The 13,193-nt window shown below is 37.1% G+C and overlaps 1 protein-coding gene across 1 annotated transcript in view; it reads left to right on the top strand.

The window, feature by feature from the left end:
• LOC118831493 (zona pellucida binding protein) overlaps positions 1–11,698 on the top strand; it is a 118,736-nt gene extending 107,038 nt beyond the window's left edge. Inside the window, exon 8 of the mRNA XM_036738863.1 lies at positions 11,583–11,698. Within this exon, the coding sequence (XP_036594758.1) occupies positions 11,583–11,674 (92 nt within the window). The 3' untranslated portion in view covers positions 11,675–11,698. The remainder of the gene's footprint in view (positions 1–11,582) is intronic.
• The last annotated feature ends 1,495 nt before the right edge of the window (positions 11,699–13,193 follow it).

The following is a 13,193-nucleotide window of genomic DNA, read 5'->3' as shown; positions in this document are numbered from 1 at the left end:
GCGATGCCTGTAAGGAAAGAGGGCCAGATCAATCTGAGCTAGATTGGATCTGACCACCTTCATGGAGGCAAGATGGAGATTATATACACAAAGGTTGTGGGAGGGATTGAGGGATGGTCTGGGGTGACCAGAGGAGGGGTCTAGGGAGGGACTTAAGGAGGAGTCTGAGGAGGAGCTTGAAGGGACTGGGATGAGGTCAGACTCCAGGGTGGGGGAAATAGCTGAAGGCTATATGGAAATGACAGACCATAAAGGGCTGGGGTAACAGAGCTAGGGTATAGATATTTTGATCAGGATTAAGGATGGGAAACAGGATTAAGGGTGGGAAACAGCTGGACAATAGAGGACTGGGCAAGGTAGGCATTTGGGCTTAATGGTTATAGCCTCAGGCCAAGGCCAGGTGGAGTGGGAAGATTCAAGGAGAGTTCAAGGATTCAAGGGGTTCCCAGAGACTGTGCCCTCATCAGTGTCTCTCTCTTTCTTCATTATCCAACTTCTCTTTCTGCCTACTGTAGACCTCATTCTCTGGTTCTTGACCCCTATAATTATCTAAATGCTCTTTACTTTGTATATTCTTCATGAAAACAGTTTTCAAGGTATCCATTTGAGGGTCTTCTCTCTAGGCAGCATCTGCCACTACATTGGAGAGCTTACCTTTCAGATTCTCCTTTTCCATTGTGCCTCACTCCCAGAACAAAGCCAATTCCTACAAGTGACAGAGAAGAAAATGAAGCCGTTCCTCTCACCCTTATTCCCTTTGTCCTTGATTATGCAGTCCAGTATTGATCTATACCCACTTCCTGGTTATCTGTTCTCCATTTACCTTACAATTTCCTCCTTGGGGCCATGTACTCCCACTCTTCTAGGTGCCTGTAGCCCTCTGAAATCCCAACTCTTTCCCTCTCAAGTTAGGACAAGTGGTCTTTTCAAATACCAGATCTCCCAAACTGTACCCATCATCAAGTCTCCATCTTCTTTTGCAGAATTTCTCTCCTCACTCACAGTGGCTTTCATCAATAGAATCCCCTCCAATTACCAAAGCAAGGACTCCCTTTTCAATATTCCCACTTTCCTCACCTACTCTGCTTCAGGTTCTTCTCTTCCTGAAATCACAGGGGTCACTTTCCCCTCACTCTAGCCTTCAGTTTGACCCATTTATATCACACAATGCCCTCCATCTTCTACTTCCCTCCCTGTTTTGATTCACTGCTCCCTCTTTTTGTAATGCAGTCACTCCCTCCTTTTGTAATGCATTCCCACAAAAAAAGATTGATTCAATTGTAGTCAGATTCTATCTGTTATTCCTTAGGCCTTCCTCTATACTCTTAACCTCTACTGGACTTCCTCCTTCACCCCTGTCTTTTTGTGTGCATCTAGAAAGAAATCTCTACTATCTCTCTGCTGTCACACTTGTTGTTGCTGTTCTTGGCTGCCAAATTCACACCCCTCCTGCATTTCTATTGCTTTGGTTGCTCAAGAAGCAAATAAGTCCTTGAGGTCTGGTTTTTTTTTTCTAAGTAATATATTTTTTTAAAAGAATGTATTTGTAAAAGAATGTTTCAAATCACTTATTATTGAATATTCATCTTTTTTCATTGCTTGTTAAAAGTTCAGATTTAGAGCTCTAACATTCTTCAGAACACATTATTCCTTCTTTTCTGTGTTTTTTCTTTTTAAAAAATATTTTATTTTTTTCAAATTGCTTGTAAAAACAATTATTAATGTTCATTCCAAATTCTTTTCCCTTACCGTCCCTTCTCATTGAGAAAGCAAGCTAATTGATATAGGTTATACATATGCAGTCATGAAAAACATATGTCTGTATTAGTTGTGTTATAAAAGAAGACAGATTAAAAAAAACCTCTGGAAAAATAAAGTTAAAAAAAAAGCGTGCTTCAATCTGCATTCAGACTCTATCAGTTCTTTCCCTGGAGGTGGTTAGCATTTTTCATAATAAGTCCTTTGGAATTGTCTTGGATCATTGTATTGCTGAAAATAGTTGTCATTGAGAGTTGATAATCATACAGTATTGCTGCTACTGTGTACAATGTGCTCCTGGTTTTGCTCACTTCACTCTGCATCAGTTCATGTAAGTCTCCCCAGGTGTTTTATGAGATCAACCTGCTCATCATTTCTTGCAGCACAATAGTATGCCATCCTAATCATATACCACAACTTGTTCCTCCATTCCCTAGTTGATGTGCATCCCCTCAGTTTCCAATTCTTTGCCACCACAAAAAGAGCTGCTATAAATTTTTTTTGCATATAGGTCCTTTTACTTTTTAAAAAAATTTCTTTTGGGATACAGATCTAGACCTAGCATTGCTAGGTCAAAGGGTATGCACAGTTTTATAGCCCTTTGATCATAGTTCCAAAGTGCTCTCCAGAATGGTTGGATCAGTTCACAACTCCACCGACAGTGCTTTAGGGGTCAATTTTTCCCCACATCCCCTCCAGCATTTATCATTTCCCTTTTCTGTGATATTACCCAACCAGACAGATGTGATGGGGCTCCTCAGAGTTGTTTTAATTTTGATTTTTCTAATCAATAGTGATTTAGAGCATTTTTTCACATGACTATAGATAGCTTTGATTTCTTCATTTGAAAACTCCCTCAATTAGGCAGTGACTTGTATTCTTATTAATTTGACTCTGTTCTCTATGTATTTGAGAAACGATGCCTTTATCAAAGAAATTTGCTGTAAATTTTTTTACAGTTATGATTACTCAGTGTTTCTCTCCAACCTGTTTTCCCTGTTTGTCCCCTCTCTCTCCTTTCACCCTGCCCTTCCTCAAAAGTGTTTTGCTTCTGACTGTTGCTTCTCCCAGTCTGCCCTCCTTTCTGTCAGTAATCCTCTCACCCTTCCCTTATGTCCTTCCCCTCCTACTTCCCTGTAGGGTGAGATAGATTTCTATACCCATCTGAGTGTGTATGTTATTCCCTCTTTCAACCATTTCTGATGAGAGAAAGGTTCAGGCATTGTCTGACACCTTCTCATCTTCCCCTCTACTGTGCAAGCTCTTTTCATGCTTCTTTTTTGTGAGACCCCATTTTACCCCTGCCCTTTCTCTAAGTGTATAATTGTTTCTCAGTCCTTAATGTTATTTTTTAAAAATCATCCCATTATTGTCAACTCATACCTGTGCCCTCTGTGTATCTATACTTTCTGATTGCCCTAATAATGATAAAGTTCTTAAGAGTTACAAGTATGATATTCCCATATAAGAATGTAAACAGTTTAACCTTATTGAATACCTTATGATTTTTATTTCCTGTTTACCTTTTTATGTTTCTCTTAAGTCTTGTATTTAAAAGTCAGATTTTCTATTCAGTTCTGGTCTTTTCATTAGGAATGCTTGAAAATCCTCTATTTCATTAATTATCCCTTTTTCTTACTGAAGGATTATACTAAGTTTGCTGGGTAGATGATTCTTGGTTGCAATCCTAGCTCCTTTGCCTTCCAGGTTATCACATAACAAGCTTTCTGATCTTTTAATGTAGAAACTGATAAATCTTGAGTTATCTTGACTGTGCTCCATGATGTTTGAGTTATTTCTTTCTGGTTGTTCACAGTATTTTCTCCTTGACCAGGGAGCTCTGGAATTGGCTATAATATTCCTGTGAGTTTTCATTTTGGATCTCTTTTAGGAAGTGATCAGTGGATTCTCTCCATTTCTGTTTTACCCACTGGGCAGTTTTCCTGAATAATTTCTTGAAATATTATGTCTAAGCTCTTTTTTTTCATCATGGCTTTAGGACATCCATTAATTCTTAAATTGTATCTTCTGGATCTGTTTTCCAGGTTAATTATTTTTCCAATGAGATATTTTATACTTCTATTTTTTTCATTATTTTGATTTTGTTTTATTGTTTCTGGATGTCTCATGGTTTCACTAGCTTCTACTTGCCCATTTCTAATTTTTAAGGAATTATTTTCTTCAGTGTGCTTTTGTACTTCCTTTTCCATTTGGTCAATTCTACTTTTTAAGGAGTTCTTTTCTTCAGTGAATTTTTGTACTTTGACCAATTCTGATTTTCAAGTTGTTCTCTGCCTTTTATTATTTTTAATACCATTTGGCCTATTCTGTTTCTTAAGGGGTTATTTTCTTCATTTTTTGTGCCTTCTTTACCAAGTAATTGACTCTTTTTTCATGATTTTCTTGCTTCATTTATTTCTTTTCCCAATTTTTTCCACTGTCTATCTTATTTGATTTTTAAAATCCTTTTTGAGCTCTTTTGGTAATTTTTTTTAGTCTTGAGCTCAATTCACATTTTTCCTTAGAGGCTTTGGAAGTAGCTGTTTTGATTTTGTTGTCTTCTGAATTTTGTATTTTGATACTCCCCATCACCATAGTGACTAACTTTATGTGGTCAGGTTCATTTTTGTTATTTGCTCTTTTCCCCAGCCTATTTCTTGACTTACAACCTTATGTTAAAGTTCAGCTCTAATCCCCTGGTGGAGGGAGCCCTGTCCCAAGCTTCAGGATTTTCATGCTACTGTTTTCAGAACTAGTTCTGGGGGTCTGTAAGTTTTCACTTTTTCCTAGGTGGTATGGTCTAAGGAGAAGTGTGGTCACTGATGTCCTGACCTATGCTCTTGTCTTTGAGCAACCACAAGCACTCTTTTCTTCCTTAGAAATATCCCTTGCTCCCCTGCAGCCCCATACCCTAGTGTGTCCTGGGACTGTAATCTGGAACCAAGTATGGGCAATGCAACAATTCCTTTACCAAGTAGCAGTAAAGGGTCCCTTATAATATCTGTCTAACCAATTGTCCATCCCCTTTACTGTCTGGACAAAGAGCTTCAGAAGCTGATGGCTACCATTTAGTTGCCCCCATGACCTGCTGCTGGCTTGCACTCTTACCCTAGTGAAACAGACCTTTCCTGTTGACCTTCTAAGCTGTCTTGGGCTAGAAAATTGCTTTACCCTGTTTTATTTTTTTGTTGATTCTGCCACTCCCGAATTTGTTTTGAGGTGTTGTAAAGTTGTTAGGAGAGAAATTTGGGAGAGCCCAGATGAGTCCCTGCCTTTACCCTGTCATCTTTGCTCTGCCTTCCCTTCTTACATTTTCTAGTGGGTACACAATAGGTTTGTGTTATTTGAATTTCTTTTCCTTTGTATTTAATTTTTTTTTCTCCTGATTTCTTGTAGAACTTGTTTCTGAGTTGATTTGTTACGTTTAACCACTATGTGTCTTGGTGTTTGCAATTTTGGATATTTTTCTGGAGGCTATCTGTAAATTCTTTCAATAGACATTTCTATTTTCAGATATTCTAGACAGTTCTCCCATATTAATTCATCCATTATGATGTTAGGGTTTTTTGTCCTGAAGTGTTCTTCTGGAAGACATATAATCTTTAGGTTATCTCTCCATATCCTATCTTTGAGATTTGCATATTTTGATTGCCTAGTGAAGATAATTTGTTTTAATGTTATTGTTTTTTCTTCTCTTCTTCTAGATTGTCCTTCATTTCTATGTATTTGCATTCTGAATCTATTGTTTTCTCTTTTGTATCTTTGATGGTGAAGTTTGTACATTGTAGAATTCAGTTTTTCTATTCTGCCTGTTATTTTTGCCTTGTAGACCATATTTTCTGCTCACGTAATTCTCATTTCCCTTTTATATCACTCAGAAACAGTGTGTTGTGGTTCCATGTTCTCCTCAAATTCCATAGGGTGCTCTGTTTTCCTCAAATGTTAGGTTGTTTTTCCTTGTTTTTCAGTATTTATTCATAGATGCCTGAACTCGTTTATTAGATTTGGGGACCATACCTCCTTCTTCTGTTAATATATTCCCTGATGATTTTTTCTGCTTATGTTCAAGGGCTTTGAGTTTTCTTCTTCCTGAGGGTAATTTCACATGTTTTTCCCCTTTATTTTCCCCTGCTGTTCAAGTCTGCTGCCCAACCCTCTGATGGTGGTTTCCTTGAGCTCTGGATCTCAAATTAAGTCAGTTTCTTCCCACTATGATCAGTTCATGGTTCAGGAGCCTGGGGCTCTGTCTCAAATGACTTGTAGGTTTATAGAACTTGCTCCCTTCCCTCTTTACTAAGTATTCTGGCCTGGCACCAGCAATTTAGAGAACTGCTATTTTGCTGGTGCTCCAGGTTTGATTTCTGTAGTTCTGATCTTTGAGGCAATGGGAGGAGTGTGGGTGGGATGTTAAGCTCTATTTCAAGCCAAGACATTTGTCCTGCCTCTTTCTTCTCCTTTTTTCCTGACTTTCCTGCAGAGATCTTTTGTAGCACAGATGAGACTGCTTTTTCACTCTTTTCCCTCCCCTTTTCCTCCTTTCCTCCTCTCCCTCCCTCACTTCTTCTTCTCCACCCTCCCCCAACTTCTGGTCCTGGAAAGCTGCTACAATGCTGCCTAGTTGTCATGGCTGAGTAAAATTCTGTAGCTTGAAGCTGGGATCTCCACTGCACTGGAGAGGAGGGAGGACCAGGGTATGGCATCAGTTTTGTTTGGAGCCTTTCCGTGGGTCTTTGTCCTTGGGTTAGCTCAGGAGGTAAGGGAGGTGTGCCCAGTAATCTCAATGTTGTAATCACTTCATGCTGTTGTTTTACTTTACTTTTTAGACTTCTTTTGGATTCTGGGTGTTCTAAATCATGGAGCAGCTGAAGCTGCTTTATCTTTGTTGCATTGTTTTGGAGAAGTTTGAGAGCTTGACAGGATCAGAGAAAATATCTAGTCCTCTACTTTTTAATCATATGACCAGAAATCTTTGCATACTTTTTCTATTTGTTAGGGGAAAGCTAAAAATCTACAAAATTCACAGTTTGTAATCTCACAGTAATTTCAGTTCCTAAACTAGTGATCCTATTCCAGGAATCCAATATCAGTCATAAAATGTGTGATCCAGACTTGTTGGCTCTGCCAGCCTTGTTTGTTGGAAACTCTAAACCTAGTCATGGCCATACATGCTGTGTTCTAAGTTTTGGCTCTCTTTTTTGGAGCCACATTTTGTGTATGCTGCCTCTAGCTTTGTGCCAACTTTTAATTCCCATTCTCTTCTCCAGTAGCACTTGCACAACCTCACCCTCATTCCGTGAAAGAACCAACTGTTAAAACTCTGTCCCATTATCATGCTCTCCTCACATCATTAATATGTCATAGCACCAACCAGGAAAATTATACATGCTACATCCAAATTCAGAGTTTCAACCAAAGTATACAGAATGATTTCATCACACTGTTAACTTCCTCTGCTCATCTTGGGTTGCAAAAATAGTACTTCCCCCCACCCTCCACCTCCAATTTCTTATTGATCCTTTAGCCTATAACTGAAAGCATCTGTTCCAAACCTTTATTCTTTCCCTCAGGGCTCAAACCACTTCCATCATTTGGAACATGATTTTGTTTCCTATTTTAGTAAGAACAAAGAGACTGCCTGGGGTAGAACCCCTCAATACACCTTGCTGTCCATCTCAGACTATTCATTCATCACTAGCCATCCATACAACATCTCTGGTGCTCTGAGGAAAATAGGTTTTACCTACTCTTCCTGCTCTTGATCCTATCTCATTAACCTCTGTGACCTTTCTACCAAAATTGTTCCTTCATTGTAACATTTTCAATTTCTCCTTCAAGGTTTTCATTCACTAAAAGTGTGTACACATTTCTGATGTCTTGGTAATAAATCTTTATTTGACCTTCATCCCCTTTTAGATGTGATTCTGTTTCAGTTTCTGGTAAATTGTCTATATTCATGACTTCATTTCAGCGCTATTCAATTGTACATACATTCTCAAATCTCTTATTCTAGGGTAAGTTTTGTCCTATGTTCTAAAGGTCTTTTTGATGCTGAGTTTCTGCAAATGCCTACTCATACCCTCTACACAAAACCTTTAAAAAAAAAACTCATAACCTTTACCTCCATACTGGTCGCTTACTATTGACACTATTTTTCATCTTATTCTCCAATTTACGAAAAAATATTTTTTACTCAGATCAATTTTATGAAAAGGCCAGAGACTATTCTTATCAAGTTGTTTGAGAGATAGCATAATATAATGAAAGGAACACTAGAAGAAAAGCTAAAAAAAAAACCTAGGCTCCAGCACTAAATACCCAGGTGACCTCAAACATCTCTGGGCCTCTCTTTACTGACATATAAGATGGGAATGAACCTGCCCTACCTGCTTCACAAGGTGATTGTGAGGATACCAGCATGTGACCATATGTATGAAAATTATTTTTTGAAAGTACCAATCATATGGAAGAAGTGTTTATTATAGTAACGTAGGAATCAATATCAGAGTCAACTTTTGGAGTGCTTGTTGGGAAGAGGAATAAGATTGAAGGATCACAATTTAAGGCACCTCCAATTTGTCCTTTATACCACTACATTTTGGTTTTATGGCAATTCTCTTGGACTATGGATAGCCGAAGTGTCCTGGTATCTATGAAACCAGGAGTAGACATCATACTTGGGTTTACAGAATGACTTTAATTAGTCATTCAGAACAGAGTGGTGCTAAGCATTATCTGATGTGGCATATCAGAACATCAGGTAAGGCACTTGATTGGGAATCCAAGGATAGGGATTCATATCTGGTTTCTGGCATTTACACCCCTTTGACCTTGGGTAAGTCACCTCACTCTCCAGAATCTAGGCTTCAGTTTCCTCATCTGTAAAATGGAATTGGATTAGATGGCTTCTAAGATCCAGCATTAGGTTTATGGTTTCTGCAAGTTGGTTTCTGCCTCTATTTCTCTCTTGAAATTGCACTCTCACAGACCAGTGGCCTTTGAATCGTCTAACCCAGGGGTCTGTGCTCAGTTCTTATTCTCCTTAAATTCTGCAACGTTTGATGTTATTAATCATCACCTGAAACTCTCTTTTCTTGCCTATTATGATATTACAACGTCTTGCTTCTTCTCTCTGAACTCTCCTTGTTCAGTTGTCTTTCGTTCTCTTCCTACCATCACATTCTGTTATCAGAAATCCTGTGTTTCAACTACATTGTCTGCTTTCTGGCTCCTGAACACATTTCAGCCATACCCACCTCCCCTGTTTTGCACATGCTATTTGCCCTGTACAACGTGCTTCCTCAAAAGAAAAAAAACCCTTCTCCATTTACCTAAGTCATAGCCATCTTTCACCTTAAGGAAGTTTTTCTTTTCTTCTCCAACCTAAAGAACTTTCTCTTTTCTCTAAGTCTTAGGAAACTTATTGTCTTTTTATAAACCAATTGTCAGTTAAATACTGCTTCACATTTTAAATGATCATTTTGTGTGCTTATGTCTTTTCATCCCAATTAGAATCAAAGTTGATTAATATATGTATTGGTAATTAAGGTGGGACTTTTTTTTTTTACTGTTTTCTCTTTTAGAATGCTAAAGTAATCAAGTGCCTTTGATTAAATCTCGGTAGGTGCTTAAGCCCCAGGCCCACACCCTTTTGCTGATTAGGTGTGAAGTCTTCAGGCCCTAAGAAGGGTATATAAACTCAGAGGTTAGCGGTTTGTTTGAGGTTCGCTCACTGGAAGAGTGTCATGTGATTTGACCAGACTAGACTCTGGGTAGCAGTTGGAGCACCCTGGCTTTGAAAACCAGATATTGGTGCCTCTCTCTCTGGTAACTGGGTAATTATTTGGTCAGCCAGCTACAGGCCTGTCTGTTGATAACTGTGTGTGTTTACTCTGTTTGTATTGTCTATATTGTTTATATTGTCTTATATTGTTTATATTGTAATTTCTGTTTGTATTTGCTCTGAAGTTCAGGGTGCTGGCTTTTCCTCCTGAACTGAGTGAATGATATATCTATGTTTAATTAAAGTGAGATTCTTAACCCTTTGAAAAGCAGATCAAAGAACCTGTGCTGGCAGCCCTTCTGTATGCTGATGTTGTTGGTCTTTCACCCCCACAGCAGCAGCTAGCAACATTGTTGTTACAGTATAGAAGTGTCCCATGTCTTTACTTCTTTGTATCTTCCACAGATCTTTGCATGTAGATAGTCAGTGAATAGATTGTATTTTTTATTATGATTAAAAATATTGTCATTTCCTATCTCCCAGAATATCACATGTAGTGAACTTGTACATTTATAGCACTACATCAAATTTATGCCACTTTCAACTTTGTCTTTTAATGTAATAAAATTTCCTATGTTCCCCCCTTGCACGTGTATACTTAAATACCACATATACATGCCAACAAAACCTTCGCAGGATTTGTACTTCTGCACCAATGTGAATCATAGAGCTATTTTAGTCACAGGTAATTTTTACTGGCTTTCCATTATAGAACATTGATTCAAAGAAACATATATTAAACACCTGCTATATTCAAGACAGTATTCTAGTTATTCAGCATAGAAATAAAAGTAAATCAGTTCTTGCCCTCAAGGAGCTTTGGGGCATGTGTGTGTATGTGTGTGTGTGTGTGTGTGTGTGTGTGTGTACACAACACAGAGCAATGAATATAAAATCTATACAAAGTAATGAAAATATTTTCAATAGAGGTGTGTGTCAGGGGAGAGGTAGTGAGTCAGGAAAGAAGCCTGCTAAGCACATTTAACCAAAGACATTTGGATTAGTGGCAACAGTAAGCATCAGTGTTACCTCCAAAGAGGCCTAGCACATGAGATAGTGGGTCTGCTGTTAGTAAGACATGACAACAGCCAAGATGAAGAAAATAGGACTTCAGAGAATAGGCTCTCACATTGATTTAGCCTATGTATCTGACAATACTGATCTAGGAATCAGAATATGAATGCTTAGCTGGACAAAAACAGTCCCTCGCACCTGTTAATTCATAATCTACCCTACCTCACCCCTGTTCCCTTCTCCTTAGTCAGGGAACTGTTTCTTGTATAGAGACTTTCTAGTTACAGTTGTTCTTGCTTCTACTTCAACTGCCTTTGTTCCTAGTTGACTCTGTCTAGGTAAAAATTGAGAAAACATGTGAAACCTTAGAATCAAGTTCTAAATAATTTAAGTATGATCTTAAAAAGTATAAAATAAGTCAAGGTGATTTCCTGGCTGCTGGACTTAACTTTAACTCATTTTATACTTTTTTTTTGCTTTTTGTAATATTTTCTTATCAATCAATACTCTAGGAGGAATGTGTGTGTATACATACATACATACATACATACATATATATACACATATACATATATACATAAAAGGACTAATACAAATGCAGAGTATGTTGTACTTATCTTTCATGATTTTATCCTTCCTTTTTCAAGATAGCACTTGAGTCCTTTAGAACTTGATGCTAAAGGTTTCATGTATTATTCCTGTTGATATCAGCAGGAGTTTTCCTAGTTTAAGTTGCTCATAATTTATCATACTCCTGTGAACTTCAAAATAACTTTCCTCGGTAGGCTATGGTTTATATGCATCTGTTCTTCAAGGTAATGTTTTAGCACTGCTGCCAACACCTGACCTCAGTAACAGTTAAGATATCTTCCAATCTGTGGAATGAAATATTAAGTGTTCATATAAATGTGAAATTAACATGAAATCCTTTGTATGTTACTGGATTCAAAGGTGCCACCTTATTAAGTCTTTTATATCACAGATGGCCTTTTAGAGACACTTTATTTATTAGCTTTTTCTTTATTTACAGTGATCTGTAATCCTGGAACTTATAACCCCCACAGTGGAACTCACTGCCTTCAGTGCAACAGCAGCATGGTGTATGGAGGAAGGAAATGCTAAAGTACCATTATTTTATGCTTCTTGACAATTTAATAAATTTAAAAAGTTAAAATATTTTCATCATTTTGCATAAGTAAAATACATTTATTAAAAAAAAAGAATGGTGAGTCATCTTTTTAATCAAGTATTGCAATGTGGAAATGCCTTACCAAGACTGAAAAGACTGGATCCCAAAGTTTTTCTAATTAATTTTTTTTATTTTAGACTTAAAGTATAAAAATGTATCTATACTATGTCCTGCATCACTGTGCTTCAGAAATGTGCTAGAGTACTCTATATTTTATATATATCCTATATATGGAAATAGGCCAAGAGAATTTTAAAAGTCTTGCTGCAAAGATATTGTAGAATAAATAATGAATTTGAATTCAGAGGATCTGAATTCCTAGCACTACCACCAGTGCTAATCCTAGCACTACCACTTAGTAGCTATGTGAACTTTGGCCAAATTACTGCATCTTTCTGGACTTTGGACCCCTTATGTATAAAATGAAGGTGTTAAATTGGATGAGCTCATGCCTTCCAGCTTTCATTCCAGAATCAGATAAATCAGATCCCTGTTTGCAGGAATCTCGACCAGGTAGTCCTAGGCTATTTCATTTTTCATGTAGACCCTCTTTGCAGATTTCTTCATTGCTTCAAAGGGACCCTACATAGGAGGGAACTCTACGCACTGTACCCAGTGAATTTTACAGTTCTAGCATGTATATTTATTGCAGGTCTTAGTGTGCCAAATGTAGTGTGGCAGTGATTTTAATGTACCTTTCTGTTTAGTATCCTTAAATTACCCTATTAATAGAGTGGAATAACATGTTTCCATTTTGCTAATGTAGAGTGAACCCAAGACTTTTAATTTTATTTCTTTTTCTAACTTGTCTTTTTTGGAAAAATCATTTAATTTCTTTGTAGTGTCATTCCCTTCATTGTTAAAATTGACTATTAATAATGACCAATTTCAAAGGGTTGGTATATGTAGTTATTTATGCATGCCAAAATGTTAAATTTTCTATATAAATACTATGACAAATAAATTTATAGCTTAAAAAACCATTAGTTCCCCAAATTTTTTGTGTCCAGGAAAATATGTATTGATTCGTGTCTACATTTACCAATTCTATTCTTTGTTCTGTTAGTTATTCCCTCTTCCTCAATCTCCAGTTTCTTTTCCTTATATTATTAGACATAAAACACAAGCATCTGTCTTAACAAATACAGAAAAATTGAGTCTGAAAAAACAACACAATTAATTTAAAAATAAAAATTCAATTAAATGAATCTACCAAGTATCAGTTTTAAATGAATTGCTCTGTTATTCGATGAGATTGACTAGATTGATTTATTGTGCTTTGGGATTCTTATGCAAATACATATTCCTATGAATAACAAAAAAGGAATAGATATGAAATAGACTATATATTAAATTTTAAGTCACCCTAAAGTCCTTTGGACTTTAATAAAAAATCATTAATTGTATTGATATATAGTTATGTTCTTTCCAGTGTTTGTTATTCCTGGGTAG

Source organism: Trichosurus vulpecula, chromosome 9, assembly GCF_011100635.1.
Source record: "Trichosurus vulpecula isolate mTriVul1 chromosome 9, mTriVul1.pri, whole genome shotgun sequence".
Lineage (NCBI taxonomy): Eukaryota > Metazoa > Chordata > Mammalia > Diprotodontia > Phalangeridae > Trichosurus > Trichosurus vulpecula.
Note: the sequence above shows the minus strand (reverse complement) of the source record. Positions and strands in the feature narration are given on the sequence as shown.